General features: G+C 43.8%; 1 protein-coding gene across 1 annotated transcript in view; it reads right to left on the reverse strand.

The window, feature by feature from the left end:
• The window catches only part of T265_01590 (hypothetical protein), a gene marked incomplete at both ends in the record, with an annotated part of 28530 nt that extends 13399 nt beyond the window's left edge, over window positions 1–15131 (reverse strand). The window contains 8 exons of the mRNA XM_009165649.1: window positions 7–94; window positions 618–784; window positions 900–1014; window positions 1237–1313; window positions 3962–4079; window positions 8061–8098; window positions 11818–12133; window positions 14960–15131. Coding sequence (XP_009163913.1) covers window positions 7–94; window positions 618–784; window positions 900–1014; window positions 1237–1313; window positions 3962–4079; window positions 8061–8098; window positions 11818–12133; window positions 14960–15043 — 1003 coding nt within the window. The remainder of the gene's footprint in view (window positions 1–6; window positions 95–617; window positions 785–899; window positions 1015–1236; window positions 1314–3961; window positions 4080–8060; window positions 8099–11817; window positions 12134–14959) is intronic.
• Between the last annotated feature and the right edge of the window lie 1062 nt (window positions 15132–16193).

The following is a 16193-nucleotide window of genomic DNA, read 5'->3' on the forward strand; positions in this document are numbered from 1 at the left end:
ACCTACCAGCATCTGTTCCAGAGTCCGGGTACTTCTCGAATGCCGACTCATATGCACGTATAGAACTGGGACGATCCATGAGTTTGAAGAATTCCTATGAAACAAATTGAGAACTGAGTGAAGCACATAAACAAGTGAAAAATCACGTTGTACTGACACGTTAGAAACACAAATATGGACACAGACTTTCTATAGTTTGTGGACCGTGGTTAGGAGCAGTCACCTTGTCTGAACTGCGTAACCTATGAATGTTCATCCCCTCAATTTCGTGTTTATTTTTATGGATTAACTCATTGTAAGAACACAATGAGAAGTGTCGCTATTCTGGAAGATGTTCACTGTTTTGATCAGCAAGAAAGGAACATACGTAGAGCGCCAACTTCAAACAACCATGAGAACACACAGTCCATAGGTCACACAAGCAAATTCGTCGGGTTGACATTGTCTATGAAACACGAGAGAGCATACCATCAGATGAGTGAAAACACTGCCAATTCAAACGATAACACTCTCAACCGGTAAAGCAAATGACGGAGACATCATGTTAAACTTAGCATGCGAACTTAGAACACAAAACAAAACACTTCCCCCGGGCGTAAAAGCTATACTGAACTCACATCTGCGAGTGACCGAGCCAACTGAAACTGTTTCTCACCCGACGATTCCGGATTAACGGAAAGAGCAGACAAGCGCAACATTAGCGCGCTCCGGCTTTGTCCGGCACGTTCATAATATTGTATCAACCGTCGACGTATGTCCGAATTTTGGCGATCACCTCTCAATGCTAGTCGAAAAGAGTCAATAGTAATGTCGATGAGTAAAGTTAGCCCACGAAACACAAGCGAACAAACCAATAAAGTAAAAATGGTTAAAAAGTCGATAGCCAAACAGTCGCTCACCCAACTTTGTGTAGTGCATGGCCAACGCCAGGTCGTTTTTCTCTTCGGCAAAATCAATCAGAGATAACCAAAGACTGGTATCTCCCGGGTTTCTTTGTGCGGCCTCAAACATATACTGTGGACGAAGATTTGTAGACAGTAAAAAGCTGTAGTGAATCAAACTGGTCAAAAAATACATGGAGGCTAAAACACAGGTGCTTGTTTATACTACACTGTACTACAGCGAAAAAGGGAACGTTGTCCACATTAAGTTGGTGAGATGAACGCGCCATAATTAATAGGTGGCAAAATTTCTTAGTCGGGAAAACTAGTACAACTATTTAACACAGGTTCTCACCTCCGTGGATTTTTCGTGGTCTCCACGACGATAATAGATTTCAGCCAGGACCACGTACGGTGGAGAAGAATTGGGTGCTATGCGGTGCAATTTGACAGGACAAATAGAGAGGGAACATGGTCGTTCAAGGTGTCGATCACAATCAGACTTGTACGAATCTTTTGTCACACAGGAAAACAGCTAAAAGCGGTTAAATTAACCCGAGGCAATATTTTCCATTTCAAAAAATGGCGACAACTTCATAGTTGAAAATCCGACTCACAGAATAGGGCAGAATGCTGGCTATCAGATCATTGCCATACACAATCCATGCTGAATTAGAATCCACCTAGAAGACAGCTGTTTTCTTTGCCAAATTTGGAGTCTTGCAAACGAAGGACCGAGCAGTATAATTTGCAGAAGAGATAAAAAATGGCGAGCAAAGTGTGGATGTTGTCAGTGCCTTTTACTTTCAATGATGATCACATGACGATCGCCACACCCTGGCTAGCGGCGCAGCGGGGTATATCCACAAATCAATATCAATCATGTTGATATCCGATATCCCGATTATCTGAACAGTCACTGGGATATGTAGGTACCACAAACAGTCGTGGTGAGCTTGCATGAGGCAGCTTTCCTCGGAGTTTATTAGTTATTTCGGTACATGACTTGGTTTTTGAAAAAGTTGAGACAGATGTGAAGCTGCAATGCATGAGACATTTGTGCGACCTCTAAGACTCATGGCTGTGTTACATCTACTGCTGCTCCCACCCCAATGCCTTAGTGTCGGAAAAAGACTCGTCAACAACTTTATTGCAAACAAATGAGTGCAGAAGTTACAAGGGGCCCAGTGCTATTTAAAGGGCACTTTTGACATTGATCCAGACTATCTGATTACCCATCATCATTGACCGAGATTCTACGAAATGCTGGAAACTTATCACAGTCGGTCGTGCTTCTGTGGCGTGCCTGAACACTCGTCGGTGTTGCTGAATTGATTGAGTGACTGGCATGGATGCTTGCCAGTTTCCCGTTTGAGATTTTGATGGAGTTTTCGGGTCTCAGTAGGTTTCGGGCATTCTGGGCTTATTTTCAGGAATATGACCTACCTGGCTGGCGCTAAAGCAGTTAGAACGCTGCACGACGTCCAGTACAGTTGGTCTCAGCTTCTCGTCCCCTTGGCTTTCTAGGCACAAAGCCACCGACTCCTCATCTTGAAACCAATACCGGAACGGTTAGAACAAGATAATGCTTAACACTTTCAAAATGACATCCCTACTCAGGAAATGTCATGGTCTCAAAGAGTAATGAACAGCATCCCGCATGATTCAAACTGGGCTCTCTTCAAGCAGAGTTCATGTCCCAGGAGATACATTATGCTTTCCTTTGAGAAGAAAACTAAATGCAAAACAACAATAGCTAATGCGGTCAATAAGTCTAGTAGATGGAAAGTATAATACAGAATTTAGAAATTCCACGTTTATAGTCAATCAAAGTTGGGATCCCAGGTTGGAGAACAGGAAATCTGTTGTGATGACTGTTGTTGATGACTGCCCTGAGAACATCGCCCACTGTTTACAGTGTTCGCAACGCAATGAGCAAAAGCTCTATTTTTTCCACAACCCAGGGTAAGGTTCTTGATATGGTATGTGGAACACAAATCTTAGCTGCACATTGTTTTTTGTGATAACGTGGCATGAAAGGCACCACGAACTTGACCGGCTGTTGTGTAACTTTTATTCGAACTGGACATCTTACCGTGGCCTGTTCTGAACAGGCAGGTCAACGCTGGCTGTGTGGAGGAGGGGGAGGTACATATAGTGAAGTGCTTATGGCCGAGAAATACTGAAAAGCTATAGTTGACAGAAATATGCAGCGGGGCACCGGGACATACTTTCTATGACAATGCAATACCGGTTATCTTGATGATAACGCTACTTAGAATCAGCATTCTGCTAAACTAACCGACCACGCTAAATCATCCCAAACATCTCGGATAGTCGACACAGATCTACTGCTTCTCACCATACTGTTTTGTCGGACTTGGCCGTACTGCCCTCTCAATTACCTGCTGTTTCTTTTAACTACGTTGCTGGTACAGCGTGCACAAGCACTTATGCGTGGTTGTGACAGAATCCTCACCAGCAGGACATAAAAAATCCAGCTTAAAGGGGAAATCAGCAGTGGGTAACTGCCACCTCCAGGGATGGGGACCCCGGGACACAAATCACCAATGGCTAATGACACTGGCAGAAGTGGCCCGATCGCGCAATCAGTGGCGTTCGTGCATCAAAGCTATCACCTTCGATGCGTTGGTACCCAATTTCCGAACAAACTGAACATGCCTTCGCTTCCCACACTCCCGTTTTCCGGTGATTGAAACTGTAGCAGCTGGAACCAATGTGCCTATGGTATACGGTCTATAGCTTATAAATTGAATTGAATTGCAAGCATCTCACCATCTAAGTACTTTTCACTGATCCACATAACGTATTTTATGCTAATGACGCCGACATTTTACAAAAAGAAACAGAAATGCAGGGTACTCATTCCTGACTGGATAGAACCATCAACTGACTTAGTTTTGCACAATGAAAAATCATAGTCGTTTTTGCTGCAACATGGTACAACTTTAAACCCAACAACGTTCCCTAATTCTACGAAGTAAGATAGTCGCAAAGCACAACTGAAATAAAGTAACCGCTGAAAAGCATTCCTTCATTACACAAATCGAAAAACATACCTGAGGCGATGATTGTCCGACAAATTTCCTCAGCTTCATCGAATTGGTCGTTGTTCAAAAACCGCTCGGCCTCTCCCAAATACTGGGCTAGTTCGACAGATAAACGGTTCTTTGGTGCCTAGTAATAGATTATTGGAAAGCAGAAAATGAAGCGATTTCAAGGAGAAATGACCACGAGTCGCAACCTGACTTGTGTCACAATGAACAGATAAATGGAAGTGGTAAAAAGCCCCACATGCAACGTATGCAATATGGCGTTGATTAACCGAAGATAGGCCACAACCTACACCAAACCACTGTGTAGCACCGTAGTATGGTAGAAACGTCTAACACTGTCGTAGATTCTTGTTAAACAGATGGACAACAGGGGTGCTGGCAAAAGGTAGCACGGCACCGGGGAGTTCGATGATACGACGAATTACGCATAACTAGAGCTCTATGTGTTGTATGAGGTTCACGCAGCTTCACAGTAGTCACACTACCCACACACTGTTGACCCTGATAACTAACCTTGGTTGTCTAATACCTCTCAGCGTTGCAGTCAGTCTTTTCCTGCCTGTGTTCGATTAAAACAAATGAGGATGTACGTAATAGACGATTTTACTCGCAAATTCAATTTGGTAAACTTATCTTCTATATAGTTCGAGCGCGTGAATTGGTATGGTAGCGATAGTGCCATGGTGAATCCTTGATTTCTTTCGGAGGAGATTTCGTCCTATGAGTGAACTCAGAGTATGCAGAGTCCTGGAAACACTATACAGGTATTTAATTCTTGATGGGAATCACCAGGAATTTCCAAGGGAGTTCGAACTACCAACCTTCGGCCTAGTAATTGAAGACTAAGCCGTTCGGCCACGAGCGGCTAATGAGCGGCTGATGAGCGGCGTGCCTTACTCCAAACTAGATAGAAAACCTCAGTCACAAGGGACAGGCTCTGTTTCCCAAGTGGAATGTACGGAAACTGACAACGTGAATGATCTGTTCATCTGAGGTTGTAGAGGATGGTTTTTACCAGAGCTAACACGAACTGAATGGAGAAGCTTACTCGAATCATTAGCGTTCGGGGCTTTCTCTATATTTACAGTCATATACGATCAATACGAAATAAGGTAGTTTCTGGTAAACCTACTGGCGTCCTGTCAACTAATTCGGAATCTAAAGTGCCAACCTGATTTCGAAATCTAGTCTTTGTCGTTTGGTGCTGTAATCATGATAGCTTTTCGAAAGGTGCTGGCTAGATGCCTTGAATATGAGCCATTGAAAATGAAATCCTGGATAGCGCAGATTGCTGACTGTCGACAGCTTTACTGGTGTGAGGCTCTATTCAACCGAGTAGAATGACGCTGATGCATTTCAGAAGTGAATGTAGTTGTGTCGTAGGGAGATGGAGTTTGATTTCAACGCACGGTTTCCGCACTCTCGACCCAAGCTCTTCGATACCGCGGACAATCTTCTAAATCTACGGGCTACCGAGATTTTATCAGAACATAGTAAAATTAACGGGCAATGCAAACATCATTCGACTGACATGCTGTTGAATACAGTTCAGGGTGACAGAATTGAGTATTGAGGATGATCAAGTCACTCTATGCAACGCAGCTTTCACTTAGATGTCTTGCGCCGGACTTGCCTAGGATAAGGAGAGTGGGGCGGTCTGACGACCCAAACAAGCATTTCAGTCACCCGTAACTAACTGCATATCGCGCCTAGAAATTCCACCCACCAAGTTCCATACGGTTCAGTGGATATGGCGCGAATTTACCGACCGCAAGGTCCGTGGTCAGAACCCAGCCTTGGCACACCGGCTGAACTTGTTTAGGCCTGGGCAAACTGGTGGTATCTCATTTTTCATGCTCCCTTCAAGTGGCATGGAAGTTGGATACCGAAAGGGCGTTACAGTTGGGATCATTATTTTGTTTCACCCAACGCACTCTTAAACTCATCAGAAAAGCACTTCTAGGTGGTGCAATTCGCTTAAGAGGAAGGCGCGTGGATGTAAATTACAGCTAATTCCAGGCGGGGTACCGAAGAATTAGTGCCGAACACTGATGTCAAGCCGTCGATGATGAGAACCGAGTTGTTCACAAAACCACCGTAATAGCACCAATGGTATGTGTCTAGTTCCGTTACAAGGATCAGTGTGATGCCTCAGTTTGGCGGCCTGGTCTCAAACAGGTATCTAGCCGTTGTCACGGAGACGGACAATTCTTGTTGCTGTAACCACGTAACAGGGCACACATGTGAAATGGCCTTCATGTGTGGACAGCCCCAGCTCACTTCTGACTACTTCTCACTTCTCGGCTAAATCAGTACGAAGTGTGTCGCTTCCCGGAAACGCTGCAATGAGTTGATTCTTCACGAGGTAACAACACACATGATGCTGACGGTGTCAGTCGGTTTTTGGTTGATGAAAAACCTCTAGCCTTTGCACAACCGAGTGGGATTTGCAACGCAGCAGAAATACCGTCAACAACTGTGGAACACAGCGGCCATTATGGCCGAAAGCGATTTCATTCACCCAGTTAGCCGGAACGGATGAATGTTACCGCCATCGCTGACTAACAAAGTTTTGTCAACTTCCCCACGTGAAAGACCAACGAGTACTTTTGAGACTGTTGGGTTCATCGGGTAATCTTATCATCCAATTTACAGTGAATACGAACTTGTATGTATATGAAGTTGAGACAGTGTTGCTGTGAGACTTAATGGAATAACTGGTTTATACACCATCAACCTAATTTACTTCACAAAAGGTGATTTGAGTTCTAGTTGAAGCCATACTTAAAATAAAGATATACATTCCTTGATGTCAGTGGATACAAGATTGATGAAAATTTTGAACGATCACCTGAGTGTTAAATTTTTGGGGGTCTGTCATGTGGACCAGTTCTCCGTGTTCAAACACCGAATGAAAAGTAGGTAGGTTGGTAGTGAGAAAAACCCAAATTGCCCCACTGATCGATTGTGCCGCAAAAATGCCTCCTCGATTATGGTTCCACAACTACTCTTTGACAGCCAACCATTTAGTTTACGGGTGAAGATATGCCCTCAAAAACGTCAGATTTCGTATTTAAGAACGAAAGTAAGCTCAGGGGATAGGCTTATCTGATGAATTTCCGGAAAAGCAAAACCGGTAAAGGGCTGTCAGAAGTTCTGTCGACCCAATCAACAACACTAATCGGACTACACCGTCTGCGAAGCACTCAGATACGGCTCTGTCATGACTTTGTAAGCCATACTTTTAATAAATCATTAAAGCGACTGATGTTCTGGCTGCAGTGTACGACCGTACGCCTCTTGTGGTTCGTATAGCGCATTACAAGCACTTATGCCATATGTACTGGTATCAACTGTACCCCACATGAACGTCTCCTGTCGTTCACACGACGATCAGCCAACGGTGTACCCTCACCTACCTGGCTTAATGCCCCTGGGCCGATCCTTCTGAGATGCAATGATCGTGCCTCTAAATATGGCCCTTTGGTAAAAGGAGTGGAATTCGTCTCTAGTAATCCAAGCAGTAGTTCGTCTAGATGGCAAACACGAAACCGTATCCTTACGTCGCTCGGTTCCCAAAAGCAACAGCATGACATGCAACAATGCCGACACTGAACTGAAACCAGTGCATATTAGCGAACAAGAGGAACGTCACCCAACACCAACAGTCCACAGTGATTGTTCAGGAACTGAAATCTTGCCTATTAATGACGCCTCATCATCCCATTCTAGAACGGATCCAGGAAATCACTGGATACCCTTATACGACAACAGCCCACTCACCCATACAATCTGTGCAACAGAAAGGGGTGAATGATTCCATGTAGATATTTTTTAAACTCTTGTTCGCCGCAAAACTACACACTTATTCCAAGGTGGGGTGAATGTCATGACTATATAAACCATACTTTCCACACATACGATCAACTTGTAATGTTCACTCTACATTTTAAGCTCATGTACTATCGTTATTGGATTATCAAAGCGTAGCTTACGCCATTCTATTCTGCCTTCCTTTTGATCTCGACCTGAAAACACTCAACTGTCACAACAGGCTTACAATCAATAAAATATCATAAACACAACAAAGTGACCATCTTACTCTCTTCTTCCGGGCCTTTCTCCGTCGTTGTTCTTTGGCTAGAGAGAGGAAGAAAGATGTTTCGATGATACAAAGAAATAATACAAAAAACAAAACCCAATGCTGTCAACTTTTACGCTAAGGGTCCCCGAATTCCTGTATCACGGGACGATACAGCTCTACGGGTTAAGTGAGAATACAGCCAACTGATACAATGAAACCCCACACAGCGACCGTCCCTTCACCATGGTCTGTTTTTAGCACCCATGGAAATTAAAAATGGGACCAGCATGCAATAGGTCCCCATTTTCTGGAAGTTAATGGCTAAAGATACTTTGTCCCCACACCTCCTGCCTAAAACTAAAAAAATGGCGCCAATATTCCATAAAGACATAAATTCATGGGTGAGTGCCGGGTCGCAACCCCCACCTGTCTGGAACGACTATTTGCGATTATCTCAACGGTCAGCTTAGGGTATATTGTACCGAAACTATAAATAAACCCAATAACACCAAAGCAACAGTAATGCGATGCGTCAATTTCGCCTTAGGGTTCCTGAATTCTTGATAAATCTAAAGAATTGCCCCAGGACAGGCTACAAAACAATAAGCCTATTTATACAAGGGCTCCAACCTGACGTTCCCAGGGGGCACTGGATCTAACGAAACTCCCCAAAATGAATATGCATGAAAACATTTCCTGCAGAGCACAGTTTGTGAACACAAACTGTGATTCGTCGTACAACTATTCATGAAAAACTATACACTGAATTTCGTTCGAATGAAGCTTGTAGCCCGAAGGTACTCCTGTAGTTAGCGAAATATACTCATTCGCAAACAAATTTGGTTTTGTGGGAGACTCACCTGGAACGTAGCTGAATCTCTCCTTTATGATTTAGAGAGTAACATAAACCAGAGATTAAGCTGGGTTCCAGGTGAGTCTCCAAACCAAATTTGTTTATAAATGAATGTATTTTGCTAAGTTCGTGCAATTTGGGTTCAATTAGAACAGAAGGCTGACGGAAACTCGGGGACTGTGCCTACCTGATGAGCCACAAAAAAGCGGAACCCGTAATGGGTTGTCGGTAAGTAAATCTACATACGCGTACCATAATGGCAGTGTGAGATTGTACAGCCACGTGAGTTACAGATGAACGTTTTGCACTTGTTGCAAAAGGTTGCAAAATACAGCACACCGTTCGTCGTGCTGTCGTCCCTCTAAAGACAAGTCTTGCATCTCCTTGTACTGAAATAAAGGAATAGTTGAACAAGGTGCTGGTGTCTGTGCGTCAGTCTTACCACATGGACCTTAGAGAGTACGCTATTACAACATTTTCTCCTTTCGAAATGGGATTGTACAACATTGTGCATCAATTGTTAAGGAAACTGCCACTTTCAGGACGTTATTGTATGCAGGTTGTTCACATACAAGAGGCTAAAATGGGCTGTTGCTTGCTACCACTTTGTTCAACCAAACTTCTAAACAGTCAGTCGTCTGTGGGATAACAAAAAACTATTTAACGTGAGGAAACTCAAGCGTAACCGTCCTTCATCTACTGGCAAGGTCGAAACGATACGAATGGTAGTGTGTATAGAAATATTTCAAGTGATCCAAAATGTCAATCTAATTTTGCTAATGTTTGGATTGGCTTTTCAGAGTCGGTCGGGGAGATGCGACTGCCTCGTTCCCTACAATCTTATCCTGTGAATAGCTATCCCCCAAAACTCGGAAGTATCAGTTTCGCCTTACGCCCCTAAGAATATCGAAACTATTTTATTTAGATGGAATTTATTTTAAATGGAATACGAATTATAATCACTTATAAGATCACACCGCCTGGTTTTGTCATACAGGTGGTACAAGCTCTCTACACGATTACTGCTTATTTCAATGTTGCATCGACGAATCATGAAAATGGTCGACAGCAAGGTGGATGCAACCAACGTCCCGTAAGCCTGTCCATCCCTGATTTGGTTAAATAATCTCCAAAAATCTGTCCAAGAATAATTGGGATCAAGGAGTCGATGTCAGAGGATAAAACCTCTCAACAGAAACTACCTAGTATAGGTTTCGTACACGCTCGCATGGGATGCTGTCTAAATATATTAGTGAGGCTGTGTAGATAGAACGCTGATTAGGGTTCCCAGCTGAGAGAGCCAATAAATTCAGAGGTTTTAGTTGTGTTTAGCCAGGAATGATCTGGCAAGATAGTAGGCTAGCAGCTATTCTCACAATAGTTTTCACCTGAGAAACCTCTTGGGAAGTTAAAGGTAGAGTCGACATCACTTCTGGGACCATGAATGCTTTTGATAGCTTGAAAAATGGAAATGCTAAGGAATATTAGGTCCCCCAAAGACTGAAATCGTTATTATAGAAGATAAAAAACAAGCTGTCGATCAGAAGGAGTGAGAGCAAGAATAAAAGCCGGAAGAGAACGATAAGAGAACGATAATGGTTTAGAGTGTCTCAGCAAAAACATGATAAAATAACAAACCTGAGATATGCGGGTAAACGTCTCACACTTGCAGTTTAAATGTGCACCGTGCTAATTTTCATTTTGCTTTTTCATGGACAATCTTTGATACCAGTGGTTTCGCCCTTTATGGGACTCATCACTGTACGAAGGGCGCCTCATGTTCAGTTGGTACGATATTCGGGATATTGCAGTATATTTTGTTGACGAAACACAACACTCAAAACGTTGCAGCGTGTTCAGTTGAAGAATATCATAAACGAAAGATTCAGCTGGGATTCAGTTCAGTGTGTCTTCTTTTTATTTATTGACTGATGACCATTTTGCTGGAATTTGGTGTAATTCCATTAGAGGTACATTAAGCATTAGTTATTATCTCGAAGGTTGTTCGCCAAAAGGGGGAAGTATTCTAGTTCACCCATATTCGACGGCAACACGGGGTAGTTGGATATTAAACTCAAAAATAAACTTCACTCGATATAGCCTAAGATTTCGTATAAGTACGGTAGAGCCACGTAAGGACAAATGAAATCGGTCCGATATGAAGGGATCTCTTACCACGAACCAAAGTACAAGAAAACAGTATGGAAGACATTGTTTTTCTAGCCATGATGGCAAAGGCATAAACCGATTGGCTTTCCTATCCCAGATGGATTCGTAAAGCTTCATGATGGTCGTAGAACGTCTAGCTCTCAAAGACGTCCAAAATCTGGCGGATGTCATTTTTTAAAAGTCGTTCAGCTGCAGCACCTTTCAGTGCCTAAATGTCATGCCACTAGTAGGAATCATGAGGGCTGGGATACTGTGAGGTTGCCCTAGACAGGGGAAGTCGAGAAGCAGAGGTTGTGTTCAAACCACCGACCTTCCGATCAACAAATTCGCGCTCTAACCACCGAACCATCTTAGTCGAGAGTTAAGAGATGAGCCACCAGAAAAGGCATAATTTTGCTGAGGGAAAGGCATACTCTCTCATGAACTACCATAGGCAACATTCTGATAGCTATATATTTATGGTAATCAGATAAGTATAATGATAATGTAATAAGGTAAGGACTAAACAAAGCGACACAGCAAGGCGGGCCTCCCAAGGAAAAGTCCTCCTGAAAAAACATGGATACTCCAGAGACGTTTTTCCAACATCACGGAAAAGCTGTTTTTGCATCCCAAGAGCTGATATCCCCAAAAATCTATGGATTTTACGCACCTCGTCCGCCGGTGAAAGAAAATACTACGCACCAATTACAAGCAGCACAGTGATACCGGAGACGCATGTCAGCAGTAGTCTGGCATGAAAAAAAAACTTACAGGGAACATACTCCGGGTCCGAACTGTCATCCGTACTCTCCGATATTTCCTCCTCCTCCTCTTCAGCATCATCTCCAATGTCGTCCGCTCCTTGAGCCCGTCGGGATCCCCTAGTTCTCTGTTGTGTGCAAGATTCCTTTCGATGCATTTCGCGCATTAGTTCATCAAACGTGATAAGGCCATTTAGATAGCGCGAGTATAAGGATTCGTCCGGGATTAGGTCATTTAAAAATCTTCCATCATCTGGAAATCCGGGTACGTCGTCCACTCCTAGTGCATCCAGATCATAGGACAACTCATAACCAGTTGTAATGAACTAGCACCTGATTAATACCGACCAAAATCTTACTGAATCCAAATCCACAATTTGCAACTCCTGGTCTACCAAACTGCCTCCGTGGAAACCATAATCTGTATTTAGAGAGTCATCCATGAGGGCTGAAAAGGGAATGTAAATCACGTCAGGAGCAGCTTCAAGAATGAAGGGGTTCGTTTGAAAAGGATGGGCCAGTACGTTTCACGATTTCCTGACTCGTACATCTCTTTCAGTATATAGCCCACGACTATCCCTTTTTCTGACGTTCATCAGTAGACAGTCACTATTTTCAAACACTACATAATGTTAGTGTGAGGTACCCAGAAGGGATAAAAAAAAGGCATGATCTGAATGGAGACATCACATGGTCACCGAGAAACTCGTTGAAAGATTTGAAATCCAGACAATGGAAGTACTACCCTGCAGAGAGATAGGAAGCACTGCTAGTGTGGCATGAATCGAAACTTGACAAACCTCAAGAAGCTGCACGAGCTTTCAAACTGGCAAGAAATAATCACAATCACATGTATACAGACAATCCGTTACTTGTTTTGTGTCGTCCAAAGTAGCGACATAGAGAAAACGCCTAAGATTACGGTCATGTTCGTTTCTCGTTTTACCGCATAGAGTAACATTATCAAGTTTAACCTTCGATGGAAACACGCAACCCCGATTGTCACTCCGAAAGCACTACGTCGGAACTGATAAAGGCCCCCCGCCTGCTTGGAATACAGTAAACGGCGTATTTGACTACATTACTGGATGTCCAGTGTTTAGCGTGTGATGGTTTCAATCATTTGATCCAATCATTGACGAGTAGCTCCGACTCCCTTTTGCTTATCCTTGTGCCGATATGTCTCCCACTGTGGTCAGCTGTTTGAGTCACCTGTTTTCACTGTTTAGTATGCCACCTTATATTCACTGATACCGCGGTTCTACGTTCATATCATCTGAACTAAAACAGCTTTTGTTCGATAAAGGCATTGCCACTAGTCACATCACTGCATATAACCCACGACCTAATGGTCAGCTGGAACGATTTACTATTACCATTTGGAAGACCATCTGCCTGACTTTAAAATCACGAGTCTTGCCTGTCACCGCTTGGGAGGTTGCCCTTCTTGCCCTCCTCCAATGTATCAGAACCCTGTTATGTATCAGTATCAACTGCACCCCACATGAACGTCTCCTACCGTTCACACAACGATCAGCCAACGGTGTTCCCTCACCTACCTGGCTTAATGACACTGGGCCGATCCTTTTGAAATGCAATGATCCTTTCTCTAAATATGACCCTCTAATAGAGAGAGTGGAGCCCAACTCTTGTAATCCACAGTACGCTCACGTAGTTCGTCCAGATGGCAAACACGAAACTGTATCCTTACGTCGGCTGCCACTTGCCCTCCTCCAATGTATCAGAACCCTGTTATGTATCAGTATCAACTGCACCCCACATGAACGTCTCCTACCGTTCACACAACGATCAGCCAACGGTGTTCCCTCACCTACCTGGCTTAATGACACTGGGCCGATCCTTTTGAAATGCAATGATCCTTTCTCTAAATATGACCCTCTAATAGAGAGAGTGGAGCCCAACTCTTGTAATCCACAGTACGCTCACGTAGTTCGTCCAGATGGCAAACACGAAACTGTATCCTTACGTCGCTCGGCTGCCACAGGCAACAGCAGGACATGCGACAATGCCGACACTGAACTGAAACCAGAGCATACTGTCGGACAAGAGGAACGTCACCCAACACCATCAGTCCACCGTGATTGTTCAGAAACTGAAATCTTGCCTATTAACGACGCCTCATCATCCCATTCTAGTGCAAACCCAGGAAATCACTTGGATGCTCTTATACGACAACAGTCTACTCACCCATATAGTCTGCGCAACAGAGAGGCGTAAACTCTAGTTCGTCGCAAAACTACACACTTATTCCAAGGCGGGGAGGATGTTGTGACTATGAATGCCACACCTTACATACACCATTAACTGGTAATTCTCACTCTATATTTTCAGCTCATATACTATCGTTATTAGGCGATTACGCCCCTTCCGATCTCGAGCTAGAACCACTCGACTCCCACAACAGTAAGACAACTAGAAAGACCCGTGCTACTGCCCCAGTGAGCACCAAAATGTCTTGACTGCAGGTCTCCCGTCTAATAATAGCATCCACATCATCATCGACAACAAAATAAAAGTAACTTATACTGGCGCTCCAATGCGATATAAGCGTGGGACAGAAAATCTAGCACACATACAACGAAAAAACATGGATACTCCAGAGACGTTTTTCCAACATCACGGAAAAGCTGTTTTTGCATCCCAAGAGCTGATATCCCCAAAAATCTATGGATTTTACGCACCTCGTCCGCCGGTGAAAGAAAATACTACGCACCAATTACAAGCAGCACAGTGATACCGGAGACGCATGTCAGCAGTAGTCTGGCATGAAAAAAAAACTTACAGGGAACATACTCCGGGTCCGAACTGTCATCCGTACTCTCCGATATTTCCTCCTCCTCCTCTTCAGCATCATCTCCAATGTCGTCCGCTCCTTGAGCCCGTCGGGATCCCCTAGTTCTCTGTTGTGTGCAAGATTCCTTTCGATGCATTTCGCGCATTAGTTCATCAAACGTGATAAGGCCATTTAGATAGCGCGAGTATAAGGATTCGTCCGGGATTAGGTCATTTAAAAATCTTCCATCATCTGGAAATCCGGGTACGTCGTCCACTCCTAGTGCATCCAGATCATAGGACAACTCATAACCAGTTGTAATGAACTAGCACCTGATTAATACCGACCAAAATCTTACTGAATCCAAATCCACAATTTGCAACTCCTGGTCTACCAAACTGCCTCCGTGGAAACCATAATCTGTATTTAGAGAGTCATCCATGAGGGCTGAAAAGGGAATGTAAATCACGTCAGGAGCAGCTTCAAGAATGAAGGGGTTCGTTTGAAAAGGATGGGCCAGTACGTTTCACGATTTCCTGACTCGTACATCTCTTTCAGTATATAGCCCACGACTATCCCTTTTTCTGACGTTCATCAGTAGACAGTCACTATTTTCAAACACTACATAATGTTAGTGTGAGGTACCCAGAAGGGATAAAAAAAAGGCATGATCTGAATGGAGACATCACATGGTCACCGAGAAACTCGTTGAAAGATTTGAAATCCAGACAATGGAAGTACTACCCTGCAGAGAGATGGGAAGCACTGCTAGTGTGGCATGAATCGAAACTTGACAAACCTCAAGAAGCTGCACGAGCTTTCAAACTGGCAAGAAATAATCACAATCACATGTATACAGACAATCCGTTACTTGTTTTGTGTCGTCCAAAGTAGCGACATAGAGAAAACGCCTAAGATTACGGTCATGTTCGTTTCTCGTTTTACCGCATAGAGTAACATTATCAAGTTTAACCTTCGATGGAAACACGCAACCCCGATTGTCACTCCGAAAGCACTACGTCGGAACTGATAAAGGCCCCCCGCCTGCTTGGAATACAGTAAACGGCGTATTTGACTACATTACTGGATGTCCAGTGTTTAGCGTGTGATGGTTTCAATCATTTGATCCAATCATTGACGAGTAGCTCCGACTCCCTTTTGCTTATCCTTGTGCCGATATGTCTCCCACTGTGGTCAGCTGTTTGAGTCACCTGTTTTCACTGTTTAGTATGCCACCTTATATTCACTGATACCGCGGTTCTACGTTCATATCATCTGAACTAAAACAGCTTTTGTTCGATAAAGGCATTGCCACTAGTCACATCACTGCATATAACCCACGACCTAATGGTCAGCTGGAACGATTTACTATTACCATTTGGAAGACCATCTGCCTGACTTTAAAATCACGAGTCTTGCCTGTCACCGCTTGGGAGGTTGCCCTTCTTGCCCTCCTCCAATGTATCAGAACCCTGTTATGTATCAGTATCAACTGCACCCCACATGAACGTCTCCTACCGTTCACACAACGATCAGCCAACGGTGTTCCCTCACCTACCTGGCTTAATGACACTGGGCCGATCCTTTTGAAA

Source organism: Opisthorchis viverrini (genome assembly GCF_000715545.1).
Source record: "Opisthorchis viverrini unplaced genomic scaffold opera_v5_17, whole genome shotgun sequence".
Lineage (NCBI taxonomy): Eukaryota > Metazoa > Platyhelminthes > Trematoda > Opisthorchiida > Opisthorchiidae > Opisthorchis > Opisthorchis viverrini.